Below are 14,838 nucleotides of genomic sequence, written 5' to 3' on the forward strand. Positions count from 1 at the left end.
TAAAGAAGTCAGGGTAGGAAATGACAAAAAGCGTATTTTGAGGGGAATTTGCGTCAATCCGGATGGCTCTTGGTGAACGCTTGAACTCTGGCCATTCAGTTCTCACCCGTAAGGGTGTGCTTGGCTCTGTCTTATGGGCTGCTCTTAATATTACTGCTCCTATTATTAATACACTTAATAGATTATTAGTGTATTATAGTAGTTCTAGAAGTCCATACTTGTGTATCGGTATTTCAGATTAACCGACTGTTTAATTCTGGTGGGAGGACAGTATGACAGGTATGTTGTTTTGGTAATATTTGGTGTTTATTGAGAAATTGGTATGACAAAAAATCATTAGTTCATCTTGAGTACCTACATATTCATGGTGAAAAGTGACTTCTTTTCCTTCTGCGCTGGCTCTAGCCCCACACCTTTTGGGTTTGCCATGCTGTGTCCTTGCTACAGACTTGAGGAGCCAGGGAAGGGGAAGGCAGAATTGCCTACACTCCAGGATTTTGGAATTTGTCGTGTTAGCTGGTTCCTTATGTTGTACAGTGAGTTTTTAAGACCATTTGCAGTAAGTTCCAGACACCGCTTGCAGACCAGTTTAGAGGTTATTCCAGCTTAGTTTGTTTGTGTGTTACCATGTTGTGGCATGGTAAAATGTTAAAATTAACGTGAAAATAATTTTTGATGTAACTTTCACCGACTCTTCTTCCTGGCATTTCAGGCTGTGACATTGCATGTGTCCTGGTAAAGGCCCGTTGCAGAAATACAGTCTACTTTGAATTTACCAGCAGGTAGGCGTTTCTGTGTCAAGAAACAACACTTGGTCTTGTTGCGTTGAGATCTAAGTAAATTTGCGTTGATCTCGATAAATGTGGATATTTTGAACCTTGACTTTCTAATGCTTCAGGGTTGGGTGGTTTTTTCCCTGCGTTGCCCAGGAGGATGACTGCAGTAAGACCATGAGGTGATTGCTCCCTGTATTAGATAATCATTTCCTAGTGTGGGAGGGATCTTGAGAATAGATGTGAGTGCTCTTGGGAGACTTGATGAAATAAGACTTAGGCACTGCTGTAAATAGGATGCACGTTCACTTTCTTGCTGAGTCAGCTATAGCTTGGCTGTTGCAGAATGGATATTCTAACACCCAGGACAAAAATCAAGAAGGACTTAGAAAACACTTGCAAAACATGTAGTGACTACCGTCTTTAAAAATTGTCATTAGTCCTGCGATGCGTTGTCACCCTTGGATTTTAGGTGGGCAGCAGTTGGCGTTCCATGAAAGACCAGCCCTGGTTCTGTCTAGATACGTGTTTGTCTTACGATGTGCCGGTGGCAAATAGTTCTGAGTTTGACTTAAAATTTCAAAATCTGCCAGTGTTTGAGTATCCATGCGATGGGGAGCCGGCTGGGCGAAGGGGCTGTCGGGAGGATGAGCCGGTGGCTCAGGGTGGGCATTGGGTGTCCTGATGGAAAGCCAGCGCATCGATGGCCAACCCGATCGAGCTCTTCTTTGGGGAAGCCTGAGTCGTCATTAGAGATGAAATACCTCTTTTCAATGAAACGACAGCTGATTTGATTGGTGATTTCTTGTTCTCCACCAACGACACTTAAAAAAGAAACCAAGGGCTTTTAGGAGTGACTGTTAAAATTTGTTGAAATCTCTTCCATATTCCCAAATGTATTTTTGTTAATTGGAGTTAGCCTTGTAAGATAAGACCGTGTAAAAGTATTTTTATTGTTTATTTTTTACTTGGTTGGATTTTTTAAAAAGCTTTTCCTGGATTTTTCTGTATATGCAGGACAAGATGCTGCAAGTCTAGTTTGTATTTTATGGAATGCTCTAAAGGCACGATAATCCAGAGGACGGTTGTGAGAGGGGTGGTAATAGTAGAAAGGACAGTAGTAATGACTTTATTTTTTTTAAGATGTTGAATTTTATTTTATTTGTGTAAGCTTTTTAAAACATTAAGGTTGATCTGTGATAGTATATTATCAATAGTTTTATTTTTCTGATTTTTGGTTGGTGGACTTTAGAACAGCTCTCCTGTCATTCCCAGCACCTTTTCGTAGAAACTTTTTCCTCCACTTAAAAATTAAGATGCTTTCATTATGAAAGTCCTTGAAATAAAGATTTTTTTTTTTTAAATATGTGTTTTATATATTTTAATTTTTTTTTGTTTTTTTTTTTTTTTTCCTCTGTGATGCCGTATGATTGTGTTTTTACTGCAGTGGCACTTGTGTGTTTTGGATTGTGTTCTGCCTCAGAATATGAAGTGATTTCTTGTTAAAGTGAATGACAAGATGACGTATGACACACTTGAGATGGTATTGAGCAGAGTATAGTTGGAAAATCGCGGTGATAATTTTCTTTTTACATCTCAAACTTACATGCCATTGAGGGGGGGAAAAAAAAAAGTAACAGGCAACTCAAGAAAAGCATAAGGGGAAACCTTGAAAAATTACAGGGAAATTTCCATAACAGATACACGAGTAATGCTGGTTTAATAATGATTTCCTGTCAGGAACTATTTTTATCATTTGCCTGCTCTCTGACGTGGCATTCTATTTAACATTTTTTTGAGCGCCATGTTTTAATCAGATTAAGCTCAAGGAAACCGATAGGTATCTGTTTGGCTCATGACTTCTGCTTCTGTTTCTGATTTAGTCACGAGCCCATTGTTGCTGGAATCTTTTAAAACCCAGTTTACTTCCAGTCGCAGGCGGCGCGCGGCTCGCGGTGTGCGAGCCCGGAGGTTGTGTGCCAGGGATTTTCGTGATCTAGGCGCAGGGTGCATTATGGAATTATTTTGTAAATTAAAGACGGCTGATACGAACAGTCTCTTTTCCTCGTGTGGTTAAATAGCTAAAAATAGCGATCTATTTTTAATTTCAAGTGTAGTAATGGTTCTTAGGAACAAACCCACCCAAAGCAGTGTATGAGGAAAGACTGATTGTGAATAATGCTGCATTCTGATCTACTTCTGTAAAAAAAAAAATGCGTTGTAAGACACTCGATATTCTTGTGTCGTTTTTCATAGCATCCAACATTCGTAGTGCTTCCCATACAAGAGATGTCATGAGAATAAAATATAAATACATGTATTTTAAACCGTGGTATTTTTTTCATGTTGTTCAGGCATTTTATTAAATGAAAGAGAGCTGGAAAGTTTGTAAGCAAAATGCTTAGTTATGCTCTGCAATCTTGTGCATGTCCTGTCAATTTAGGAAATGACAGAAAAAAAAAAAACCCAACCAACCACCACCAACAAAAAATCCACGTCATTCAGTGGTCTCAGCATCTTGGAGCATGGGGGAAGACCAGCAAGCCTGGCTCTCAGAAAGCTCCATCTGTACTTACTTTTGCAATTTCCAGAGCTAAAAACATGTATTAGATTTCTAATGACCTCTTTTTGTCTATAGCAAATACAGATTTCCCCCACCCCCCCCCCCCCCAGAGTAGAGATGCTCTTCAACAGCTTGGTTTGTGTTGTGTCTCCCTTCAGTGTATTTTTTTTATTTGGTTGACATGCTAGGAAAGTACGAGCCTAAAATTAAAAAAGGTTGTTAGTTACTTTCTGTAATAAAATTAGCTGACCTTTTAAACAAGAGCGTTATATGGGAGATCTCTAAGTGGAAAAACGACAGAATGCATTTTTAATATGGTAGCCATTTCTATTATGAAATCTTAGAGTCACAATATAGAAAGTACATGTTGTGATTAAATGTTGCTCTTGACTCTATTTGCAGACAATAATGGAATAAGTGGGATTTTAATATTTGAGATAGAACTTAACCCCTCGGTTACAGTTTCTTACGTTTGGGTGCATTTGAACAATACAGAAGAAGGAAGATGCAGCTTAATTTTCAGAAATTGTCCTTTGGAACCAGGAGCAACAGGAGTTTGCTGAGGTTTTCTTTAGACATGATGCTATGCAGATTCCTCAAGCGCTCGAGCGGGCTGGCTTGGGTCGACGTGATGTACGCCCCGGAGCTGCTCACAGGCAGCTCTCTGTATCAGCGTCCTATTATTTATTAATCTTGCCAGTATCTGAGTTTATCTACCATTTTAAAGAAGGACTTAAAATACAGTATTACACGTGGGAAGTTTTTTGTGCACACCTTTTGTTTTTAACTTGGGAACGGGATACACTGCATTTCCAAAAGCAAACTTTATTAATCTTTTCATGTACTAACACAAGGTTTGTACTAAATAATGGCATTTTAATTGTGCCATTATCTAGAAAATATCCTATACAGGCTTTAAGGATACTCTATTTTTATTATTATTCTTGTAACTTTGATAAAATAAGTAGTTATTTGATATTGTGGCTTGGATTTCAGGTGAACTTCAGTACAGCAGCGCAAGCAAATCTGTAGTTTTAAAAATTTTGACTAGGTCTTATAACATTTGTTGAAATCCTTACAAGATATTCATCTATTTGTAGCATCATATAGGTCTGTCTCCCCATCTGTCTTTGTTTTTCATGACAACGAGGCTCTGGTACTTTTTTTTTTTGCTTTAATACTTATTCATTGAAGCCCACTGTAATGCTATTTCTATCGTAGCTATTTGTCCAACAGCTTTTATTGATCATTTGTGATAAAATAAAGGTTTCTTCGTAGGGAGAAGTTTTAACCAGCAATCAGTGAATTTGGTTTAATTAGATTTAGTTTTGTACAGCAGGAAAAGTAATGTAATCAGAACCCATTTATGTACTATTAAATACAGAAATTACCGAGATAATGTGGTGCCAAAATCTTAGGAACATTGGGAAAAAAAGTTCTCACTGAATTATTTTCTGCTAGGCCATATTTATTAACGAATTCATACAACTTTAATATTTTAAAAGTAGCTATTCAACTAAGGTTCAGATTCCCTACAAATAAATCTTGATTTAACAGGATATCCCTGAGACCTTTTTTTTTTTTTTTTTCCCCTGGTATTGGCAGCCTGACTAAAACAGTCTCATCTGGTTTAACTAAAATCTCTGCATTACTTGGCGGTGGTTTCTTTCGTACGTGGTGCTTAGAGCTCATTGAAGCTCGAGCGGTACAGGAAATGCAAATCATGCAAATCATCCTCGCGCTGACGATGTACAGTGGCGTGATTGAGCAGCAGTACGTATGGCTCGTGGGCTGACCACATGAAAGAAGTCATTTAAAGACCAGATGAGCCCAAGCTGGCTTAAGTTAGACTATGTGTGAGCTTCAAAGCTTATAGAATAGCATCCTTTTTAAAAATAAATTTATTTTATTAATAACACCTGCGCCGAGTCCTTAAACAGCGAGAACGTGTATAGATGAACGTTACATTGAAAATATGCCGCGCTTAAATCAGAAAGGCAAAATTGTTATTTTTGTGGAAATTCAGGTATGCATTCCCATCGGTGGAAGTAGACCACAGTCTAATGCAGTGCAAAAAAAAGTCCAGTTCGTGTTTGTTGTACATAAAAGCCCGACTCTTCTGTGCCTTTCAGGTAAAAATGAAAATAAGTGGCAGATAAAGGGGAATTTTGTCTGCGTAGAAGGGTTAAGAACAGGCTTTCTGTAAGTGCTTTTGAGTGGAGAGAAGAGGGAGGTTGAGTGCTTGCTGCTTCAAATTTCTTGGGTAACTTGGGAAAAAATCCTGCACTTTTATTTTTTTCCGTACTTCTGAAGAGCTCTTTCTGCAGTTCCAGGGCTCTATCCGTCCACTAAAGCTGAGTCCTCGTTGTGTTCCGTAGCTCCACACCTCGTAGGCGGTGTGCTTGGGAGAGCAGCTGTGGTGGGATCCCTGGGCTTCATCCAGCAACGCTCATGAGACGGACGTGCAAAAGCCACGTGTACAATCTCAGTCAGGTTCTAGGTAAAAATTGCTAACAGAATAATAAGCTTTTTTCATATGAAACAAACTTGCAATAAAAAGATAGTAGATTGACTATTTTTGAAGATAGTTACCTCCTCTTTTCATGGGAAATGCTCAACATGGGTGGCTCTCTTGGTTCTAGTAGGAGTCTTATTTCCTAGGAGTGTGGTTTGGTTGGTTGTTTTTTTTTCTACAGCTCTCATTCACTTTTCTTTGGTGTTTTGATGTTTTTAAAAGTTGAGATTCATTCAGATAATGTAACATGACACAAAGCTGGAAAATGTCAACCTTGAACTGTTTCTGTGTAATCTTGTTTAATTTCTCCTTGAAACGGTAGCCCTTAGGAGGTCTGTGATGAGACTGGTCAGGACACTGCACTGCATCGCCCTGATGGATGTGATTTTGGGCTTGATATTCTTTACCCAGCGCCCCGTTCCTCCTTGCTTTTGTACTTTCTACCAAAATCTGTGGTAACTTATCCAAACACAGGAGCAAGATGGAAGGAAGAAATTAAACTTTTATACTTTATCTACTAGTTTGCTTCTTTGTCATCAAGTCAATCCATAGGTCCTGCGTTGGAAAGAGAGAGAGGATTTCCAATTTATGTTTTTTTTAAGCGCTAAATATATTTCTTTCTTTAATATCATATATTTAGCCAAGAGGAGCATTTTCCCCTCTTGGTGTGCCTGCAGGCTGGGGCAGCTCCTGCTGAGCATGTACCGGTGGTGGTCATAGGGCTCACTGGGAGGGTTTGGGTTTAATTGGGGCTGGAATGGTGAAGTTCCTTCCTTCTGTGTGGTTTGTTTGTTTATTCATTTCTTTTTAAGTAAAGAAATAAAGGTGACTGAAGGGATGGCATCCTGAAATCATCTCAAGATGCTGGGGAAAGGAACGTGGTAAGTAAATACTGGTTTTTCTGAGCCAATTTGTAGCCTTACAGGGGGGATGTTCGTGAGAAGACTTCTGGCACAGGCTTCTGGGCATGCGTTTATATGTCCAGCACACACTTAATATTTTAATAGAAGCAGGAATTTAAATCGCAGAAGATATTAAAATTATCTTCTACACTCAGTGCAAGAAATACCAAGATGCAGGAGCTCTCAGAGAAAGCAGAAAAGAAATTTTACTGCTTGTATCTATAATAATTTAATGTAATTTAATATCCATTTCAGTGTTTGACAGGGAGTAGAGCTTACTTAAATATTTGTACCTAAGAGCACAGGGCTGTATAAAGGTCTTTGAATTTTGAAGTTAATTTGTTTCTTCCAGCGATATATAGAGATATATATACAGAAAATTAATCCCATATGATTGTACAGCTACCAGTGCTCCAGAACGTCCTTTGCAAATACTTTCCAAAGAACATCTCCGGTCATCTTAAACAGCTTGAGTAAAGTTTCCTTTTCAGGAGCCCCTTGAAGGTTGATGTGTAGTCCAAAGGCATCGCTGAAAAAAATTATATTATTTGGTGACCTTGACCGAAACTATTTCACTTTGCTCAGCTTTTGCAACTTTTGCTTGTCGGCCAGCCACCTCAAATGGATTTTTCACATTTTGTGACGGAGGGATGCACAATGTTTTCCCAGTGACAAATCAGCTGTTGTCAACAGTTTTCCTGGCCACAGTTTAAATAGCTTAATTCTGAATGTAGCGCTTCACAGTTATGTTGTGAAATTTGATAGAAGGCCAGAAAATATACGTATATAGTATATATGCCTGTTATGTGTTGTATAGCTGTGTGTGTGTGCACGCAAACGTGTGTTCATGTACTATCTGCGCCTTAAAGTATGAAATCTGAAGATACTGAACCGTTCTGTATGGTCTTACGAAGATAACGTTTCATTTTGGGATGTCCGTCAGGTACTGCGGTGAGCACGGTCCGTAAGATAATGAAGACAGTGACGTGATCGTACGCAAGTTGATTTAAATCGCTAAACCACGACACTCGCTTATCTTCAACCCTGGCTTAGGGCTCCTGTGTTCTCACTGTGGCCCTGGTTCTCTTCGTGGCCCTTGATAAGCAAGCTTTGGCCTCGCTTTCTTAATCTTGCAGATTAGAAAGCATCTAGTATGTTCTTCTGACTTTGTTATGTATGGCTTCGACCGCACAGGCTGTATTTCTCCTGCACGTTACTGGGAATAATGGGCATTCAGCCCTGGATGCTTTATTTAATGATAAAAGGAATTCAGAAGTTTCAAGATACCAGAGTTGCATATGAGAAGTGTTGGGAAAACGTAACTTGTAAAATATCTGGAAGCCAAAAAGCATTATTTTTTAGATTATTATTTTATTATTGGATTTTTCCATGTGGGAAAAATCTCAAAATGTTGCGGCATTGGGGTTCCGTTTCTTTACTCGGAGAATGCAACGTGTTGTAAAAATTGACTGTAATGTGACTGTCAATGACTAGTGTAGCTGTTAACCCTGCAAAACTCTCAGCCAGGAGCTGGAGACCATTTTAAAAATGGACAAAAGTAAAAAAAAAAAATCTCAGAATTGTCAAATTCTCTCACAATTTTAGCACATTCTCTTCTTGGAATTCCCTCCTGTATGTCTCCGCTCTTGCGCTGGTTCCCGATGTCAGGAGCTCCAGCCTGCCTTGCGCGAGCTGCAGAGCTGAGGCCTTTTGATTCCTTTTCTTTTGCTGGTGGCATTGTAGATAAAGGCCTGTTGTGATAACACGTGAAATAAAATGATAGGACATCAATACCAAGTACACTTAAAATCGTGTTATGTAAATGGAAATAAAACAGCCTATGGTATATGCCAGGCATGATGCAAGTTTTATTTAATAAATACATGACTGAAGGGTTACATTCGATCCAAATGCTCCCCTTTCTGATCTTTAGCCATGTTTGTCAAGAAACCTCTCTTAAAGCTTAATTCAGAACAGACAAAACAATTATTTTTTTGAAGGTCTGCTGAAATATGCTTGGCAGCTTTTGAATTTCGGGGCGTGTTTGTCTCACTTCTTTGAAATCTCCCTTCGGTCGGTCGTTCGGCCATTTTGGTGTAATCGTTCAAATCTGGTAGCGAGTATGGACTTTGAGTTAAATGATCTGATGAGAAAGTAGTGCCTGAAAATAGTGTGTAATACAAGAAAACTGAATTTTTCCTTATTGATATGATTTTGAATACTGGTCTACAGGCTGTCCCATGGTTTTGGTGAAATACTGGTCTCCGTGTAGGTAGGGCTTTGGTCCTCCGGTACCTACCGGTAAGTGGGGCTCTCCTGTAACCTCCTTTTTTGTGATCTCAGTGACTGAACATCACCTTCTACCTGCGAGAGATGCTGGAGGAGCAGCACTGAATGCCCAGCAAGACGTTGCAGTGGTCATGGTCGCTCAAGGCTAGAGAGTAGCTCGTGTTGTCCCATGGTAATATTTGAGAAACAGTTATGATACTTGATTTTGACCTAAATAGGCAAATCAGAGAGCTGAAGACTTCTTACTTCTGACTAGTATGCTATGATGTACCCTCTTTTCTAATGGTACCTTCTCATTTGGTTTGTTACATCAATACAGATACTAGATACACACATCTGGAGGCTCTTAAGCATCAAATAGTCTTATTTTTATTTCCTAGAGGACAGAAGTGTCACTTTGTAAAGACGTGATGTAGGTTTATGCACCAACGTGTGGCTATTTCTTATGGGAAGAAAAGGAAGAAGATTGACACTGCACAGCGTAGTTTTACAGTTGAATTATTGCGCGAATACAGAGCAGAAACATTTGAATTGTAGTTCTGATTGCCAGTTCGCCGATCACGTAGAAGAGTCTGCTCGGCTTATATTACGGCAGGAAAGTTGCCACTATGCCGCAGCAGCAAATACTATAGAAGTGTGAAGGGCAGTGGGAGAAATAAATAGTTGCAATTTCCTTCTATTTTTTTTTTTGTAATATTTGACTAGGATATGCTTTTTTATATATGTCTGTGGAGCAGTATACGCTTTGTGAACAGGTATTAAAATCACTGAGTTATTCCTAATGTTCTGTCGTGCTGCCTGCTCCTGACAAACATCTGATACGGATCATATGCCTCTAAAAAGAGAAGTTCCTCGAGCAAAATATCCTCATGAAAACAGGTTGGAGATACTCAGATTCTCTCGCTTGCTCTCACTCGTGTGTTACATTTTGGCACGTTGTAGAAGCAGGTAGCATATCTACTACCTGCTGTTGAAAGTGTTGAAGATACTGAATTATTTATTCCATCTTCTGCACTATCCAAACTCGGTTTGGGTAGTTTGACACATCTCGGTCTTCCATATGGATACTTCATGGTGACAGAGTTGCCAGCTGCTCAGGTTTTATGACAGTCTGAGTTTATTCGAGGACTGTATTAGTTTTCTGGGAAGAATCCTGCTTTTCCCGAGGTCCCCGTTCATAGGCAGTAGCTATGCCTTGGGTTGATGCTCTGGAGTGGGAGTTTTTGGGAAAATTAGTTAAGAGCTTCCATAAAAATATATTTTAAAGAACTTGATGTTTTATAGATTGTGCGAGATGAAATCAGAGCCATGGGATATATGAAAAATGTGAAATCTGTTTTCTAAGAAAATGTTGTAATATATAAAATGTGTAAGCCTGCAAATTGGTAGACAATTTGAGTTTGCCAAAACTTTAAAAAATAAAGGCAAATCAGCCATTGTTTTACTTAACCCTTCATTCATTAGAGCATCTACTCATGTAAACCTTTTTAAGGGAAACTCACTATTTTGGTGAGTCTGTGCTGCTCTGAGTTTTTATCCCATTGAAGGGGAATCCTCAGTCTTGCTTACCTGAGATCCATACATCCATGACATTCACTGTCTCTTCTGTGTCGTCCTTGATCCAAACAGACACCAGGTGATGTGAAGTAATGGTCCTCAAAGTTTGTTGTTCAGATTTGCTACTGAGTAGTAGTGGTGTTATGTGTAGCTCTAGGATTTCTCCATGTTGCTACAAGCTCCTGGGCGTGTTGCGTTTTTCCCGGCAGCTTGTTTTTTCTCCAGAGTTGGGCAGATAAGATACTCAATAAAAAGAATTTTCAGGCTTAAAAACAATAAATAGTGATGTTTAAATGTTACATAATGGAGTAGAAAATCAGTTTTACAAGTCTTTTACTTTAGAAAAAGTCTTTTCACTGTATATCACTGCCTCGTATATATTTAACCATGGTGAATTTGTTGCCTTTAGACACTGTCCTTTCTTTTTCTTCTTTGTTTCTTTTTTTTTTTTTTTTTTTTGCTCTGTCACAGCATATATTTGAGCAGAGTTAGTATGTACATCTCTCACAGACCATCTAGCAACCCACTTCTCACTACTGGGTTATTCTGATTTCCTTACATTCTGCTCTAAGAAGGTGCCTTTGCTTCATTTCATACTGACTGTGTGGAATCTGAGTGAGGAAGATGATGTGGATTCATGGCTTCCTCCTCGCCCCTGTCACCGCAGCTATAGCTGCTTGGTCTCGACCTCTCCCTTTGCGGAAACAGAGGATGATGTTAGCCCATGCTGAACAATCTGGCCACTAAAGTAAAAATATGCATCTGTTAGTAATTAATTGAAGCCAAATTTAATTACAAATCAGGGAAAAAAAATAGTAGCACGCACTTAATGACATTGAAGAAGCTTCAGTCCTGTTGCCTAAAAACCAAAGCAATCTGACCAAAATACTCCCCCCCCCAAACATCTGAAAGTCTGATCTGTGAGAAAGTCTCTTTCAAGCTCACTTCTTGATGTTAAATAGAAAAGTAGTTTTGGTTTGCTGTTTTCACATCCTTTTCGGGATCTGTTGAGTTAAAGGTCATCAAAAATAGCGGTAAGTGTTTAAGGCTGGCTTGTACTAGTTGTGTCAACTGGGGAATCTGGCACCAAAATTGAATTCTGAGATTTGATTGTACGTAAATATTCTGATCGGCTGACTGAAACAAAAACTCGGAGGGATGGGAAGGGACTAAGAGAGAACCCAAATAACTTACACGAGAAATGATGCATTTGTGTAACCTCTTGAATATTTTAAATGTGAGACATTTGCTGAAATGAGAAACAAGGCCTTCAACAACCACGGTGTCTTCAAGCTCCTCAAGATCAAATCTGAGGGCTTTAGCTCCTCCATCATACATTTTGCTCGGTTTCAGCCCCGTGCTGGTTTTGCTGGATAGCATCAGTGGGGTCTGCATGTTGAGACAGGAGGTTCTCAAAAATTCTGCCCACGGTCCTGACAGAGGTCTGAAAATGTGGGTGGCGTTGAGGGGACATGGAGGAGGGTGGGACATGCGATGGTGGGGCTGGAAACGCAGCCCCCTTCTACTCCAGCTGGGTCAGATAGCAGATGTTTGGAGTTTTGGTTGGGGTGTGGTGTGAATAAAGATGGGGAAAACGCATTTCATTTCTAGGCAATAAATTCTTTTGAAAAACATAACTAAGGTCTGTCACAGTAGGAACAAGAATTTCAACTATAGTCTGAAATAACATACTAAAAAATGAGGGAGGGATAATATATTTTTAAATCAAAATATCAAAAAAAAGATTGGCAGTATGAGTTCAAAGCAAACTATTCATTTCTACTGTATTTTAGCATAGAAGGCAAACCCCAAATCCAAAACTATTGAACCGGTAGCAGCCATGAATATTTATCAGTGTGTACTCTGTGTATGTATAGTAATTACAGCAAGAGGAAAAAAATATTTTTCTTTACAATTAATATTTGTAAACGTTTATGAAAGTACATAGCAAATAAATAAGACAAACACATGGCCTAATTAAGATGAAAGGCATGACAACCCTTGTGATTTGTTCTGAAAAATAAAGAACGTTAAAATAGTAAGACTTAATTATTTCTGTAAACATTTCAAATTATGCTCTATCTAAAAAACCTTAATTTATGAGATATATATTATAATATCTATAAGCATTTGTGACACTTGTACAATCCATGTCAAAAAATTATTGTTAATTTATTATTTATTAGACTGTATACTGTTGTATTATCACTTATTAGTATTTATTGTTCAGAAATTGAGTCATCTTTTGTTTAATGGGAAATGGAAAAGCATTTTATGTCTGATTGCAACTTGTGTAATCTTGCTCTGGTGATAAAAATGCAACTTCTGCAAGTTGATCCTATAAAAATGTGTGCAATAATAAACAGCAAATAACTGGTCTGTTTAACATTCCAGGCACCAATAATGCTATTTGATACACAATTTACGTTTGAAAAATAACTTTAAGCCAAATCCATGGCCTTGCCTAAATTGCTGGGTTGACATCAAGGAAAATGTATGATGGAGGAGCTGAAGCCCTCGGGTTTGATCTTGAGGAGCTTGAAGACACCGTGGTCGTTGAAGGCCTTGTTTCTCAAGATGGACGTGTTTATGGTCGTGCCTGTTGCCTTTCCCTTGCTCTGTATTTCTGTGATGCTTAAGGAGACAACAGAGCAGAGCACTGCTCAGGACTTCTTATCCCAACTTTGCTTGCCTTCACCAAAAGGATGAGCTGCCCCTAATCTCACTGCAAAGGCTTCCCCTGATGGCTCCTGTGATTTGCTCTTAAATTTTGGTTGGTTTCTGATCAGCTGGAGAAAATGTAGCCATCAGCAGTGGCATGACCGTGTTCTGCGTTTTACAGTTATTGATGATTTTATTTTTTTGGATTGCTGTGCTTGCATGGTCTCCTTGACTCCGCTGTCACATGCCCAGAATAAAACCCTGTTTGGAGTGAGCGTCTGAGGTTTTGAAACTTTCTGCTGTATGACATCAGGCCTGCAAACTGAAATTTCAGGAAAAAGAAATACAGATAGAGTATGATTTGAGGCTTGGTGAGAACAAAGCGGTCAATGCCTTGTGAGAAGTATGGTAGGATTTGATGCCTCCAAGTGCTCAAGGTTTTAGTTCTAGATTGGTGCAAGGCGATTTCTTCCAAGCCTCATGCTCCCCTCCTGAATGGTGGATGAATGTGAATTCAGTCGGTACCATCTAAGGAACCGTCTTTTTCTTAGTGTCTGCTTCCTCTAAACGGCTCGTATTTGTGGCAGTATCCAAACCTAACTCTGGTTTATCCTAATACTGCACCTGACAACCCAAGAGTGCTTGTACGTCTTTTCTGGACTGGCAGATCTGCAATCATCAAGTCATGTTAGGGTGAACGTAGTTGTCTCCCAGAAGGGATTTATGGCCTTGGATTTTGTTTGTGGTACAGGAGCTTCTACCAGACAGGGGAAATATTCTGGTACAAATCAGGTGCTGTTTTAAACTCTTTGTGCTGTAAGCCTGGCGAGTTGGAGAGTTCGGCCTCCCTACCCAGAGATACATAAATATGCCCTGTGTGGTCTCCCAAGGGGAAGGCAAAATGTGTTTTTAGTTAAGTTGCATGGGAATTTAGTTGAAAGATTTAGGGCAATGCCATAAAAGAGTAAATCATGGTTACATGACACAAAGATGATTTATAAAGCAAAATAAAAATACTTTAGCACCTTTACTTTTAGAGTTTGCTTGCTATAAATGGAAACCTATATTAATCATTTTATATCTGCCAGTAATTTAAAAAAAAAAAAGTTAAGACTTTTCTATTTTACTGATTTTCAGTCCTTTGGTGTAAAAAAATGAGAGACAATAGTAAAGGTCAGAGCGTTTTCCAGACACATCGTGCCTCTGAACCTGCAAGCCCCCTCAGCTTCCCTCCTGTGAATCTTGGTATGAATTAAGCACACGCTTAACTTAATTCACCTAAGTAGTTCCTCAGAAGTCAGGAGGACTATTAAGTGATTCAGATTAAGCACAAGCTTAGTGTTAAGACCGGAGCTTGTGCGGGTGGTGGCCTCGAAGTTTGGCCGGCCTCCAAGGCTGCGTGTGTGATGGTCCTACTCTCTAAGAAGGTCATTTGTAACACGGAAAAAAATAATTGGGGATATTTGGGAGAGGAAAGCTTGGATAGTCATGTTAGAAATGTGACCTTCAGTGCAAGTTTTGAGACAATTCACACGAGATTGAAGAGCGCTGTATATATTATACGTTGTAGCGTTGATA

General features: G+C 39.1%; 1 protein-coding gene across 4 annotated transcripts in view; it reads left to right on the plus strand.

The window, feature by feature from the left end:
* The window catches only part of QTMAN (queuosine-tRNA mannosyltransferase), a 168,646-nt gene that overhangs the window by 62,811 nt on the left and 90,997 nt on the right, over positions 1-14,838 (plus strand). The window contains exon 2 of one of the 4 annotated variants that reach the window (XM_086750555.1): positions 5,664-6,732. The exons of the other annotated variants lie outside the window; for them this stretch is intronic. Coding sequence (XP_086606681.1) covers positions 6,713-6,732 — 20 coding nt within the window. The 5' untranslated portion in view covers positions 5,664-6,712. The remainder of the gene's footprint in view (positions 1-5,663; positions 6,733-14,838) is intronic. 4 annotated transcript variants of the gene reach the window in all.

The sequence above is a fragment of the Chlamydotis macqueenii genome, chromosome 6 (assembly GCF_036417535.1).
Source record: "Chlamydotis macqueenii isolate bChlMac1 chromosome 6, bChlMac1.mat, whole genome shotgun sequence".
Classification (NCBI taxonomy): domain Eukaryota; kingdom Metazoa; phylum Chordata; class Aves; order Otidiformes; family Otididae; genus Chlamydotis; species Chlamydotis macqueenii.